Source organism: Ostrinia nubilalis, chromosome 12 (genome assembly GCF_963855985.1).
Source record: "Ostrinia nubilalis chromosome 12, ilOstNubi1.1, whole genome shotgun sequence".
Taxonomy (NCBI): domain Eukaryota; kingdom Metazoa; phylum Arthropoda; class Insecta; order Lepidoptera; family Crambidae; genus Ostrinia; species Ostrinia nubilalis.
Window position 1 is genome coordinate 8,982,726 of NC_087099.1, and position 15,101 is coordinate 8,997,826.

At 33.7% G+C, this 15,101-nt stretch overlaps 1 protein-coding gene and 1 long non-coding RNA gene across 3 annotated transcripts in view; one reads left to right on the top strand and one right to left on the bottom strand.

Annotated features, from left to right (window-relative positions):
• The window catches only part of LOC135076908 (lachesin-like), a 105,002-nt gene extending 90,657 nt beyond the window's left edge, over nucleotides 1-14,345 (bottom strand). Inside the window, exon 1 of the mRNA XM_063971420.1 lies at nucleotides 14,127-14,345. Coding sequence (XP_063827490.1) covers nucleotides 14,127-14,134 — 8 coding nt within the window. The 5' untranslated portion in view covers nucleotides 14,135-14,345. The remainder of the gene's footprint in view (nucleotides 1-14,126) is intronic.
• On the top strand, nucleotides 4,279-6,034 carry LOC135076528 (uncharacterized). 2 transcript variants are annotated; one of them, XR_010258288.1, is made up of 2 exons: nucleotides 4,279-5,419; nucleotides 5,872-6,034. It is a non-coding gene; the product is annotated as an uncharacterized LOC135076528 (long non-coding RNA). The 2 variants fall into 2 exon arrangements; XR_010258287.1 differs by having other exon boundaries at nucleotides 4,279-5,404.
• Nucleotides 14,346-15,101: the final 756 nt, after the last annotated feature.

Consider the following 15,101-nt stretch of genomic DNA (forward strand, 5'->3'; position numbering starts at 1 on the left):
ACACAAAAACTGTTTGCCAATTTTGAGCCCAAACTTTCATCACAAGTTATTATCCTAAAATTAAAACAGTTTTGCATTATTTTTATAACACAATAACTCTAACTTTCTCCCCTGATAACAAAACATGCCAACTACGCTTTCGAACGTAAACTGTTTAGTTTCACAACTCTGCACAAAGGGCGGGCAAAGTGGACTTCCCACGGATCACATTCGCACAACCGCGGCCACAGGGGAAGGCTGCTAGCCTTCATCAATCACTGATATTGCGCGGTGATTTGTTATCATATGCTATGGAAAATAAAATAAAAATCCCCTATTCATAAAATGTTAACATTTTTATCTTAGTGACCCTTGATGTTTTCGTATAATTTTAAAATATATCTACAAAATAATCTACCTAAGCGCTCAGTTTTACATAATTTATAATGCCAAGACGTTTTATTCGCTAATCTATGAACTTACGCCTCTAAGGATAGCTTAGATAAAACATAGACATACTTTTGATCTTAGGGCTGATGTTTCAATCGTCAGATATCTTTTAATTGAAGAATAAACTTGTCATCTTGACATATTTTCCATACTGAAACTGTCAATATGCCAAACTTATTCTTCAGATAAAAGTTATCTGGCTTTTAAAATATCAGGCCTTAGTCATCTAGTTATTTTATTATCTTATTTTTGGAGGCGGTTTTATTTTTTTGTTAAAATTAATTTTAAATAAACAACAAAAACAGTATGATATGCTGTATCTTCTCTCTAACCAATAAATGTATTATTAACATAGTCTATGTTTGTAGTCCGAGTCTTTCATGCTTTAACCCTTTAAAATTGTACACAACCCGCGCATAAAGAAACATGTCATCCTTCGCCATAGTAAGTAATTATGTCAGCGCTATGAAAGACCAACAAATCGCCCATTAGTAATTTAAATGAGCCGTCGAGTCTTAGCACAAACGTGGATACAAGAGTTCCGGTCAAAGTCCGGTCACAAGTTGATGCGTCATCGTGCAATATCACAGTGATTGATGACGAGCGACCAGTCCCGGGTGGCCGCGGCTTTGTGCGAGCAGTCGGAACGGACGTCGCACGATACGCAATGGGCAAAGTCCGTAATGGGTCTCTACTTTGCCCGGGTCGGGTTTAGAAGAGCAGTGGAGTGAAACGTCTATTTATTTTTCAGTTAACACGCATAATTATTGTATGGCAGTTGCAAATTTTTGCTTGGCATGTGTGCCAGCAAAGGTATCAGAATCAAAATTATAAGAACTCAACATTTTTATTGTAAAAATATTAAGTACGTACTTACAAAAATATTACAACTGTATAAGATGACGTCATCTGCTACGACACTTTGTAACCAGTTATAGTTAGTGTTACTTGCAAAATAGCTGAGGTAATAAGAAAAAAAAATCAGCTGTAGATCGAGATTCACAGCATACATAATTAAGGAGCCGCATAGTCTATATTTAGCTATCTATTATGTTTTTAAAAATTCATTTGATAAAAAAAAGTATTACATGTTCAAATGAGTATTTCCGATGCTTCATTTAAAATAGAGCAAAGTAATTGTTCGAGCCCGGAATGAGAAACTTAAAAGTAAATGGAGAAGCTCAGAATTTATAGAATGCAGCATCAATTAATTGCATCGCAAAGCTTGCGATTCAAATGTAACAGCGTATTTTGTATACAAAATGAAGGTAATTATAAATCTGTGTTTACATGAAATTACTCTGAAACAAAGTGATTTTATTTTTGCTAGAATAAAAAATAAAGAAGCACATAAACATTGAGCTATTGTACAATTCAATTGCAAGAATACCCATTAGAAAATGCATGGAAAGCAATCGAAACGTATCGACTAATCTTCTAATTTAATCAACTTTTCGCGGAATCGAAATACCGAATACCGATAGTGGCTCCATTCCAATACCGCTCATTCAATATTTGTACAAAAAAGCCAGAGTTCAAAGCAAAGAGCAACAGCATACAGTGCCACATGTAAAAACCGATGGTTTGATCTGTCATCCAGTATCGGCATGATAGATGGGCGCCGGACACGCTTGAATTTATCAATAGTGTTTCGATGACACAGAGAGCTCGATTTTTTTCTCTAAAGCAGGGACTACACTAGCTAAGTTTGGAATTTATAGCCGACACCAGTGCTGTGTAGTCTGTGCTTTATTTTATAAGTAGACACATTTTTAAAAATTGTGGTTACAATAATTCTACAGTAAAATACAATGGCAAAGCGTTCTCTTGATAATAAAACATGACATATCCCAATGCAAATTGATTATTCAATGCCTGAGACTTAGGCCCGTTTTTCTAACGACATTCAAATATAAATTTACATCTAAGCTTTTAAACCAATGATTCGTGAACTTCAATTTTCAGCTAATCTGTCTAAGGCTTTTCCAAGAAACTACGTTTGATAGACGTGTTACAAGACGAGACTGAGTCAGCGTTTGACGACAATCTCTTCTGTTGCTAAGGGACTAAGATTAAAGATAAAATAACTTACTCTTCACGTATTAAAATAAAACATTCTACTTACGACATCTAAGCACAGGCATTTTACTTTAAATTAGACGAACCAACATTATACAACATAAAGACAAAACAATAATGTTTCATGTATTACGTGAATGAAGGTACAATTTAAGCAGAATGATGCTAATGGGCACATTAGTATTATCCCTGCCTGAATGCTAGCATTATGCCTAATAATAACCGCAGACAAAACTCGAATACATCACAGAGTAGGTTCAACAAAAGGAGACTAATATTCGGTTAAGAATGCGCTAGAAAGGGAAAGCTGTCGCGCTGTGTAGTGGAAAATAAATGAAACTAGACAATAGGGTGCAATACAATTGCAGTGAAAAGACGCGCGGAGCGGGCGTGTGTTCTAGTTGCGAACAAGAGGAGCGTCGCAGGTGCGACGGACAATGCAGCGCGGCGGTACAATGCGCCGCGATTGTCGCAGCCCGTCAGTAGGACGATTGAAGATTTGGAGTTCTATTTTAAGCACCGTCTTTTGTTTTTCAAATTAAATTCGTTAAGGTTTTTATGCCGCAGATGACCATCATGGGCATTTAATAAAAAAAATAAAAAAACAGATGCAATGCGCATGCCGCAGCCCGTCACTAGGACGATTGAAGATATTTTGGAGTTTCTTTCTAAGCACCGTCTTTTGTTTTTCATATTTATTAACATTATTCACATTTCGACGATTGTCTTTTGTCATTATTTGAAGGGCTTTCATGGTAAAGTTCGAAAATTTGTAGTTCTATTTAAAGCGCCGTCTTTTGTTTTTTAATCAAATTAAATTAATTAGGTACAACTGCATTATTTTTAAAACGGCGACGAAAATAAAGACGTATCAGAGGGTTCAAAATTCTGAACAGCTCCATTAATCACAATGTTTTTTCAACGGTAAAATATAATTGAAGTGTTCTTTTAAAGCTACTTGACTGAAATATTGCCACTTCAAAGGTTAATTTATCATATTAAACGATTCAACAACAATACCTATTCTACGAATTTTAAGAAATGAAAGATTTTACTGACACTCGTTTGAAGCCAATAACGAAGTTGTGAAATAGTTGGAACTACGGTTTTTATTCAGCTTCAGTTTTAGATCCAGACAATTTGCAGTAGGGTTTTAAAGAAATAAAATCGGTCACCTGAGAGCGGGCTGAATCCAAGAAAGGTTAGTAACTGGATTGTTATAAGAGAAATATGATTACTTTTACGAGAACATCTTAAACGAGCCCTTGTTCCAATTGAAGCAAGTCGGAGACCTGTAGCGGCTCATTAAATAAGATACCTTACTTGTTACAATCCACATTAGAGAAGCAGTTCAAAGTTTTTTAAAATATATAATTAACTTTAGTCGAAGGCGTTGGCGTAATCTACATTTCAATTTAACAATAGCCGTAAATGAACGTTATTCAATTAGTCCAATCCCGTAAATAGTGACGCCTCTGTATTTACAGTGCGGATAAAGCGCTTCTGCGCTAAACACAGGACGCTCCAAAGATAAGCTTTCAGACTTGTGAGTTTAAGAGCAAAGGTGTTGCATAAATAGGGCTAAATTGCAATCCCCAAATTCTACCACACGCTGGCTGGACGTTTGTGTCCCGAGAGAACCCAAGTAACACAAAACACAATTATAAGAAGCGTACAACAGCATGAACCTACGTGCAGAGCAGTATATAAGCAGCATATGTAGCACTATATCAGCCGTATAAAAGTCTATAAGTGTCTTGTAAGCGCAATTTGGGCCCCAAATAATACGGCTTTGAGCATTATTAAAATTATTAGTGCTGCTAACCAGCGCTTATAATGTTATTGAAGACAGACATTAGTAAAGTTGTTAGACAGCATATTCTAATGTAAAAAGCATTTTATTAGATGTTAGTACAGCTTTGAAACAGCTTTCAGAATTACAATGCCAAAGTTACGTTTTATTCTAAGGCTGAACGTTTTATTTTGTTTGTTTGAAAGTATTCGAAAAAACTTATCGCATTTTATTGTCCGATTTGATTATTTTTCGTTTAGAGTATTGCAGTGCAATGGTGTTGTGAGGAGATGTTTTAATGTCTTTATTTAAAATAATTTATCATAAGGTAAGTATCATATTTTTTTGTTTCAAGAATGAAAATGAGCTGGGAGTATTAGTCTTATGTGAAAATATATATATGTTTGTGGTTTATAATTCACGCGCCCTCACAGAAATCCTTTTTTTAATAAAATAGGGACAAATTTAGAATCGACATATGACACTTTTTGTGATTTTTTTAACGATTTGATTAATTTTAACTTATAAAATTGCTTCTATCGATACTCCGCTTGTAAGAAAAGGATAATAAGTAGTATTTCATGCATATGTGTATTATAATTTTATTTTCTATGTTAGAGAAAACAGAAAGCAAATGGCGTCAGATAATATTAATGTTTTAAACTTTCAACTAGTGTCTTTTAATGTTGTCAGTCTTATTATAGTAAAAAGAAAATGGTTAAGTCATTCAACCTACATATAAAATATCTAAGTGATATCTTTAGCATTACTGTAACACTTTTTAGGTATGTTATAATGTTCATTAGGTTTAAACGTCATAAAAATGGATTGCTTTAGTGTTAATCAGGGTACCGAAACAATAATTTAGAATCCTTTAATCACGTCATGATCCCCTACTCCACGTCTTTCAATTTTATCTGTCTCCAATTAGGTAGGTACCTAGTTTGACAAGTGTTAAGTATAAAATCATTATCACTACAAATGTAATTTGTAATGAAACACGATATAGCTACCTATCTTATTTTTCGCTCATTGTAATAGTAATAATTTAAAGGAACTTTTTGTAACTAGTTAGTAGTGTTGCTGTAGTCGTTTTTTTTAAGGGTATGCGTTATACGGGTAATTATTTAGAATTCAGGTAACTACTATCTGAAAAAGTTCATAAATACTCCGAACTGAAAGAAGAACTACTTAGAATATGGAACTTACAAAAAGCCTACATTGTGCCCCTGGTTCTTTCTAGTACAGGTATCATACCCAAACACTTGCACCATAGCCTAAAACTCATCGATCTCCCTGAAAATAGTTACATCACAATGCAGAAAGCAGCGATATTAAACACTTGCCGAATAGTTCGTCGTTTCCTTCAGGATGAGCCTGCCACTTCTGCTGGCCCATCGTAATATAAACACTTAATTAATCTTATTATAGATCAGGTACTTGGCAATGCCCGTAGCTGATCTTTAATTTTCCAGCTTTTAAGCTGAGGTGGAAAAAGCACAAAATATAAATAATAATAATAATAATAACTTCTCTATTAAGTCATAAATAAGCTTATTTGTTTTTTTCAGATGCCTTTTAAAATAGTGCAAACGACCGAAAGGGATGAAGGAATGTTCTACGGAACTTCTTGACTCACACAACAACCGATTGTACTGTATTTTGTGTATGAGGTGTATCATTTTTTGGAACACGTTTTGCATTTCTTAAACCAAATATAAAGTTTGAATATTCCGTCTTTATCTTTCTCTTTACTCCACCTGTTCTCTTAGGCTGAGTTGCACCACCTAACTTTGACCGTAACTATGACGTTAACCGATCTTTTTTGTATGGGGTTTGACAGATTTTTGACGTTTGTTAAAGTAAGTTGGTGCAACCCGGCCTTAAGTTTTTTCCACTGTTTATTCATGTCAATAACGTGACACGTTCGACATAAATTTTCTAATGAATATACAGGACCTACTAACGCACAAATGAATATAATCATACGGCTCGTGGTTTTATGGCCAAATTATGACCTAAAGTAATAAAATATTTTTTGTATTTATCTAAATAGTGCTAAAAGCTTTAAAGTAACAATAAAATAAGAAGATAACAGAGCTAAAACTTTAGTAAATGTTTGGCTAATGCTGAGCAGTAAATAAGCATAAGAAAAGATCATAAAAATGCGTTCAATCTGTAAAATGTGTTAATATATCTGAATGCACGATAGAATATTTCGACAACGTTTATTTAATGCATTAGGTTTTCTTATTTACTAATATACGGTTTTAACCTTTGTGTTAGTGTAAATGCTGTTAAAGGTGCTGTATATTAAAAGTAATTAATGTTTTAGTATGATTATAAGCCAATTAACTTAATTTTTTAGACCATATAATAGCTTCATGCATTGTAAATTTTACCGCATTCTACTCAAAAGCATTTAAACTAAGTCAAAACTGATTTAAAGTGATAGTCTGACTTTAAAACGTAAATCAATCTTAACTTCAGTGAATATACAGCTTGCGTGTTACTTGGGAAGGGGGTAAGTTACAAACTTCGGAGTTAGCATTGTCGGTCTCAACCACTACTGGACCGAATTCGCAGAGGGATTAAATTGGACATAATGTCCTATATGTGATTTAAATTGCGGCCTTTATAGATATGGTAGTTTCTAACTTCAGCAGCAATTACACAGATCATTATAAGTTTTATTGTCATTTTGAGTACTTCTTCATTGCACTCTAATTTGTTGTTGAATAATATTTCCCCCACACCACTTCAAAAGTTGTAATTTTTTTTTGTAAAATTGTAATTGAATTCCACACGCACGATGTCGCGGGAAAATATAAAGTGTTTTCTTGGAATTCCAATACTTCAAGGCATGATAAAATTAGAAATACATTCCAACGTAATTGGCAAAAATAATATTATCAGTTTTGAGGAAAAACTCATTAAGGTATATATGAGTTTTTTCATGTTGAAATAATAGGAGAGTAATTCTGTCTTATCTTTTTTATCCATCTTGAACTTATTTTCCACGCGAATAAATTGTTAAAGTTACGGAAAATTCTAAATTACTCTTTGAACTATTTTATAGATTCATTGAATACCAAATTTATTTTTAGAACACGCGACGTTTCACATTCAAGAGTGATTACGGACGGTCTTCCAATGGACCGTTTATAGATCGAAAATCGTTCGAAAAACTATTGTGTGTGGTGAATAATTTTGCGCAGCAGTCACTTCTCGTCTGTTTTAGTAACGAATCGCACGCCACGTCCACGCATATGCAAAGATTCAAGGTAAAATTCCACGAAAATTCACACTAAAACATTTTATCTTTAATCCAGGAACGGAACACCATTACTGATATTGATTTATCATTATCGTGTAAAAGAAGCTCCGGTTGGTCTGCTGGTTGTTTACTGGATAGAAGTTACCTTATTTGACTTTGATTAGAGTTTATATTTACCTTTCTTCGCTACAAAGGCTAGTTACCAAAATAGACTCTGAATCTGATTAAGTTTGGCCAAATCTACTGATTCTAACTCTAATTTATGCATAGCGCGGCTACCAAATATTGGAGAAGTATGTTTCTGTCGTATAATTTTGAAGTCAAATAAAACGAGTCGAATATACTGTCTGCGACACTGCAACTGTTGATTGTCGCGAATAGAACTCGCCTCATTTTAAATTCAAATCGGTGTCCTCTCCGAATTGAAATTGGTTTCATGATATGACTGATGTGGTACTTACTTTGAGAGTATTGAGTGTGATTTAGGATCAGCTTTATGGAGTCATTCCCTTAAATGTAATAAAATCGATACAATTAGCATTTCCAATATTTTTAAAATGTAAATATGACTTCACAAGAATTTTTCAGGGCTAGATGGAAAAATAAGTTTCACTTTTTTTACCATCCAAAGTGGATCAAATTCATGAGTACCGCGAAGATCAAGCTGTAAACATGTTGATATATCCCTGAGGATTACAGGACTATTGTGTCCCGATTTGAAATTCAAAAGATGTTTCAAATTAGCCTGCCAGTTAAGAAGTTAGCCACTTTGAGGCCATAACTCAAACTTAGTTATCAAATAGAATCAAATCAAATCTTTATAAATGCTATTAGAGGAATTTAAGCTTAATAGATACCTGTAAGATATTGCAAATTGAGGTGACATCCTAATACTTAACTTTAAAATTTTTTAGGACTTAATTGGACTTTTTTTATGAAATATTAAGAATTTCAATGTAGTATTACTTACTTGCTATTTAAGTTCTAAAGTGAGGTACATAAAGTTGACATTTTTGTGTCTTTGTCTATGGTATTTCAAAAGTAAAAGCGACCAAGTAAGTCTACCAATCGTCACCTTCGAAAAGTTCGCCTCTAGAAATGAGAATTCGAATTGGATTTAGTTCGAATGTCAGTCCACTTAATAGAGGGAGATACGTGAATATTTTTAAAGTTCCACTTCTCCGTAAAACAGGTGGCTACAGTTTTAAAACTGTTCCAAGCAATTCTAGATTCTCCGCTCCGCTAACTCTAACTTCGTCGAACAGCTGATTGCGAGTCTTTCTAAGAAAGTATCGCCGAGACCTTTTCTCTACTACTCTTGACTGCTAAAGTTATTTCTTAGAAAATATAACTCAAACCAAGGTGAAAATTTTATCGTGTTACAAATTTTAATATAAATTAAATAATGAGTGGGTTTTTGATTCCAAAAATAATTACTTTCAATAAACGTGTTTTTTATAAACCTAGGTCATATTATTATTGCAAAATGTATTAGGCTATTTAGTATACCTTACCATTTTAATTTTGAATTCATTGTTGGTAGTTAGTTTTTTTTTAATGTACGCGCAAATCTATTATGTTTCAATTAAAGGATAAGATTTACGTTTGTTATGTAGTACTTTTCATCTATTGAATTTATCCAAACATATTTAATTTTACGAGTTCACTTGTTTTTAATTCTTTGACTTGCTTGATGTTTTTCAAATTAAATTCTTACATTTTTGATTTTGATGTGCTTCCTTTTAGTATTTCAACGCCTCATTGTAGAAATAAATAAGTTCTTCCATTAGTGTTTCCTGTTCAGAATATAATTCATAGTTGCTACTCATACTCATTCATACTTGCGACGCCTCGTTTACGTTTTACTTTCTTTATTTTCAGGCTATTTAATTTAGGGTGGATTCGACCAAACAAGAGTAAATATTAAGCTCAGAATAAATCGTCAGTTTTGTTCAGTTATACCAGGAGTTATTCTCTGATAAAATTTTGGTCGAATCGGTCCTTAAAACGAGTATATTTTATAGTTGTATCATGCAAAGAGATTTCATACTAAGTATAATTAAGCAACAAAGATAGCGTCAATGCAACTAACAAAAGTCGCAGCTTTAATTAAATCTCGAAATAAGCAAACTAAATCTGAACTTAAGTAATCAGGACCTTTCTTTGTGCCTTTGTTCGGTTCTAAAACAAAGGCTTCATTGTGCAAACGCATTTCAAATGCACGAAAATGCAGGTGACATAATACAAGGCAGGATGACACCGCATTCTGGTCGTATATTAGTCAGTGGGTACATTCAAGCATGCATTGTAAGGTAAGTTTGTATCCTCACCAATTATTAAATTTAGAGATAGTAAAAAAGCAGGTTAATTAAAATAATTATCGAAACCGGATGGGCAGTGTATTTGGTGGAGTTATGTTGTGCTACTTTCATGTGCTGAGTTTCACCACTTAACTTTAATCGTAACTTTACGATAACCGGCATTTTGTATGAAGTTTGTTAAAGTTAAAGTAAAATTTGTTAAAACAAGCCATAAAGTTAATTTTTATGATCAATCATGATAAGTAAACCGCGATCACTTCAATGTGAAACCTTAACCACACTCAAATAAATAAGTGACAGAAGAGACTCGTCATTTAAAGATGACACTGCGCCATAAAGTCAGATTTCACGACTGCATTCAGACATGCGCAGTAATAATAATATTCAGGTATCGTAACCGCGCGAACCGTAGCATGCAAAATAAAATTCGTTTGATACAGAACAGGTGTTAGGTGTCACTTCTATAAAGCGAACTGCATGGGATTATACGACAGTTTTTAGAACAAATCCACTTGAAATGGAAATTTTATTTTGGTTTCGTACTGTTATATTTGCTCTGTAAAATAAGCTTTGTTTGCGGTAGAGGTTAGTCAGCAGTTTGCCAGTAATAGTGCTTAAATATGAATCGACTTGTATATTCTACTTTTTATTCAATTTTAAATTAATGGTGTATACTTATTGTCTATAACTTAACTAACTTAGCTTTAAGTTTTTTGCCATATTGTCTTCATTGTATGTATGTATGTAGTTGTTACATTAGTGATAGGTTTGTCAAGAAACCAATTAATTTTCTTTTAAAGGAAAGTGTTATCGAAACATGTAACATTACGAATTGTTATTTTGCTGTTCAAAATAATAGATAAGTAGGTATCGCTTTTACTTTCAATATCAGCTTTAAAACGGAAACAATTTCACAGAAAAATCTTTACTTTCAGTTTCAGCAGTTGTAAACAAACAGAGTCACATTAGAGCAGTATTATGTTATAACCTTTTTGTAGTTCGCAATAACTAAGTTCTACGTGCACGGAGTAATAAATAGACACCGCAAAATCTCATATTTCGCTGTCTAAGACGTGATACCGCAGCCGGCAGATGTCAAATAAATATCATAATAATATCCCGGCTCCTCGTATATCACCGTTGAGACAGTCAATTGTAGTTACAGATTTCATAATCTTACTGAATAAATACAAAACATTACATTATTATGCCTACATACGGTTCTATATCAAACGTACTCTATGTTTAATAGGGCTGATTTTTCAATCGTCGGATAACTTTCAACTGAAGAATAAGTTTGGTATATTGATAGTTTTAGTATGGGGAATAATGTCAAAATGACAAGGTTATTCTTCTGTTAAAAGATATCTGACGATTGAATCAGCCCTTACTGATATTAACCTAATATAGAATCTAAGGAACTTTATTAATTTATTATGTTCTTGCCAGATGTGTTGTTGTATTATAATTTTAGACACTTCGTAGTGTAATTAATTGACTTACGAAAACTGATTTTGACGTTCTTTGTGGAACGTGGGAAGATGGAACAAGAAGAAAGTTATAATTATGTAGGTGCTCTCTTTATTTTTAGTTAAGTGAAGAACTGTAAGAAGTAGAATAAAAACTGAAGGAAATAAATGTAACACATGTCGGAGTAGAACACATTTCATGTCATAAACTAATACGGTAGTAATTCACAATTCATACAAAACATTATCGTGCTTTATTCATAGCCGTTTACAAGATTAGCTATTGATTTTTAATAGATAGACTAGATGTGCAAATTACATCTCATAACTTTGTTTCCAAAACTTTTAATTTAACCTTTTTATAACAATATAGGTAAGCTTGACTTTTTTGGTACGCCTTAAAACATTCTTAACGGTGCGCTACTCTTAAGTACAACGGTATTTACCGTCTATTCTCAAACACTAATTAACAAGTATCGCGATAAAAAACATTTAAGTATGACAGAGGTATGAATAATGTGATAGTTGCAGAGATTCTAGAGGTCTTCTTTGGTACAATTACACGAATATTTAGTTGGTAATATTGATCAGTACCTATGACCATGGACAATTTAAACATTACCACATATCCATTCAAAACGCGAAGTTATAATTTAATTAAACGACTCACAACCCGCGTTGATGGTACAGTCCAGCATATCAGACTACACATATTCGTTCCAAAATCGTTCCTATTACAAGTACATAAAGACACAGTGCCCACCTCCATGGGGCTTCACATAAAGGCCATAAAACGAAATCAAATGCGCCAGTTTTATTGCCAAAACAATTTTCATCATTTCATTTTATTCCCTATTCAATTGCCGTGATTTTATCCAAGTGATGTGGTTTTTACTGTAAATTGTGAGATTTACAATAACAATTAGTTAGTGTGGAGGATTGGTGGTCTACAGTTTGAAAAAGTAACAATTTAAAGAACCAAATTAATTTTAACCACCTAACTTTGACCGTATTTTTAATGATAACTGGTGTTTTTTTGTACTCGTATGGAGTTTGACAGATTTTTGATGTTTGTGATAGTTAAAGTAAGATGGTACAACCCAGCCATAATCATGTGACATGACATGTGTGATTTATTTTATGTAATATCCACATAAAAGTAAATTTAAAATACCCAACAATGTAAGACTGCGGGTGGAACGTATGGCGTTCCGTGCATTTCGCCTGCACTCGCGTTGTCGCGCACTGCACAAATAGTTTTGCTATTAACAGTAATACTCGTAAGTAGAATGCTTGCTACGGTTATCGTAGCAAATGCTACGCCGTAGTACCGAAAACGAAATACGTGCTTATAAAATTTGAGGGTTGCCCTCGATTTCTCTAGGATCCCATCATCAGACCCTGACTTGGTGATAATGGGACCACCTCGGGAGTGTACCTATCGAACAAAAAAACTTTTTGAAAATCGGTTCATATAATTGACGCAGCTCTGCGGTAACATACCTACATACAAAAAAAATACACTCGAATTGAGAACCTCCTCCTTTTTATGAAGTCAGTTAAAAAGTAATAATTGAAGAACCAAATAAATGAATTAATCATCTGACAATGTTATAAACTTATATCCGTAAGTAACAGTAATATTCATAAGTAGAATGCTTGCTACGGTTATCGTACCAAATGCTACGCCGTAGTAACGCGTTACGATCAGAGGGCTTAGTGTGAGTTTACATTAAACGTCGTCACTAGTGAGCGCGTAAAAAAATGTCATTAAATGTATGACGGATTGTTACAGCGCCCCTAGCGGATACTTTCAAGAAATAAAATCTTCATAGTTTTTTAAACGCGCTCACTAGTGAGGACGTTTGATGTAAACTCACATACAGCCCTCAGTCCTGCCGTTCTGCTGTGCGTTATAAAATTCAGCATGACGGAACTGTTTCCAGAAAACAGTAAGAAAGTTATGACACGGTTTATAAGTCTGTTTTGTTAATTTATTAACGAACAAAATACATAAATGATGATTTTGTATTTTTTTAAATAATAAATATACTTGATTCTAATGAAAGTTTAAAAAATATTTGCAACTCTGCGGACAAAGTCGCTGCATAAGGTTTCCTTTATGGAAAATACTTTAGTTTGCGTCTTGAATTAATTGCAAGCGCAGTAACCATGTAACAAATAATGTATTTCCTGTAATTATCTAATTTCTCAAAGTGAAGCTGAGCTATAGCTCAAAACTAAATCACACAAAATTAAAACACATAAAATGTAAATTACAGTCAAAAAATCAAACCTCAGTCTAATAGATACTGTTAAAAAGATCTTTCGAAACACAAAATACCTGTTACTTATTATTAGTTACATTTTGAAAGACCAAAGTTCAATAAATATAATACTTTTTAGAGTATAAACATAGCCTCATATTACAATAACTACTTTTTGATGTCAGTGATTAATTAAAATTTAATACAAAACCGCGTAATGTCAAAATAGTTTTCAAAGTCGTTTTAAATTCATTATGACTTTTTATGGTCAAAGGGCCACTAAAACTCAATACTGAACCAGATTTTTATAGCGTGCAAGATAAAATTGCATAAGTTTATAATTATAAAAAGCAGTAACAAAAACTTACACGAAGAAGTTCAGTTTATCAACTTTTAACCTGCTAAACTTATTTAACATTTGTTTAATTAATGTATTTTGTAGAATAATTACCTTAACTATAAAATATCTATAAAATAAAAAGTTTCACTTACTTTCTCATACCATCGAATACATAAGCACAGCACGATCATGAGTTCGAAAAAATGTTTTCCATCAAACCGAACGGCCGCATATTGTCAAAAGTGCTTCTAAAGTTCATAATATAACTTTTCATAGTAGTTTAGCATAAGTTATTGTTCATCAAACACGTCGGCACTGTAGCGCGGATCGTAAAATTTACCGCCAAAATCGGACGGCGGGACACTACCATCCCTCCCTGCGATCCACAATGTACTGGCAAGTCTGCCCCGAGCCGGCGTTTACCCGCTTTTACTACGGGCTTTTCCTCTTTTGCCCTATCTTGCTTTAACGAAAATTTATATACACACAAGTGTACGTACACACATACAAGACAAGTTGGTCCGAGTTCGTATTTTTGCCAGTGTGCGCCAACAAAACGCATATGTGAGAGTCATTCGTCGAAGGCGCATCTTCATGGTAGCATGCCAATGCGTTGCACACAATAAAACTACATAATGATAATTACAAACTGTAACAGAATGTCCCAAGATCTATTTTACAGTAACAGAAACGCTCTTGCCTCATTCAGAGATAGCGCTACAGCGGAATTGCGCATGTCCGTTATCAATCTTACGATCGTGGAACTACGAAAACTATTGTCGTCCTTATTTTTCTTGAGTTTTGATGTAAATGTTTCATGTCTGTGCGAAGACTGAAATAATATCCTATCCTTTAGCCGTGAAGTGGTTTAATATAATTAATCTAATTGTTCAATAACTGAGCTTAACGCTTTAATAAACCGTCGGTGGTGGTAGAATTCGATTTGCCTCAATTTTATCAAATTGAAACTTTGCTTCAGTTTGAGGAAATTGTGGCAGAATGTTTATATCGAAATTGTTGTTGTTGTCTAAGGGCTGCAAGAAAGGATTTTTTCCTGGCGGCTTGGTGACTGGAATTGAACCGCCACCGGTGCAGACGGCGAAGATGGTGAATTGTCTGCACGTGGA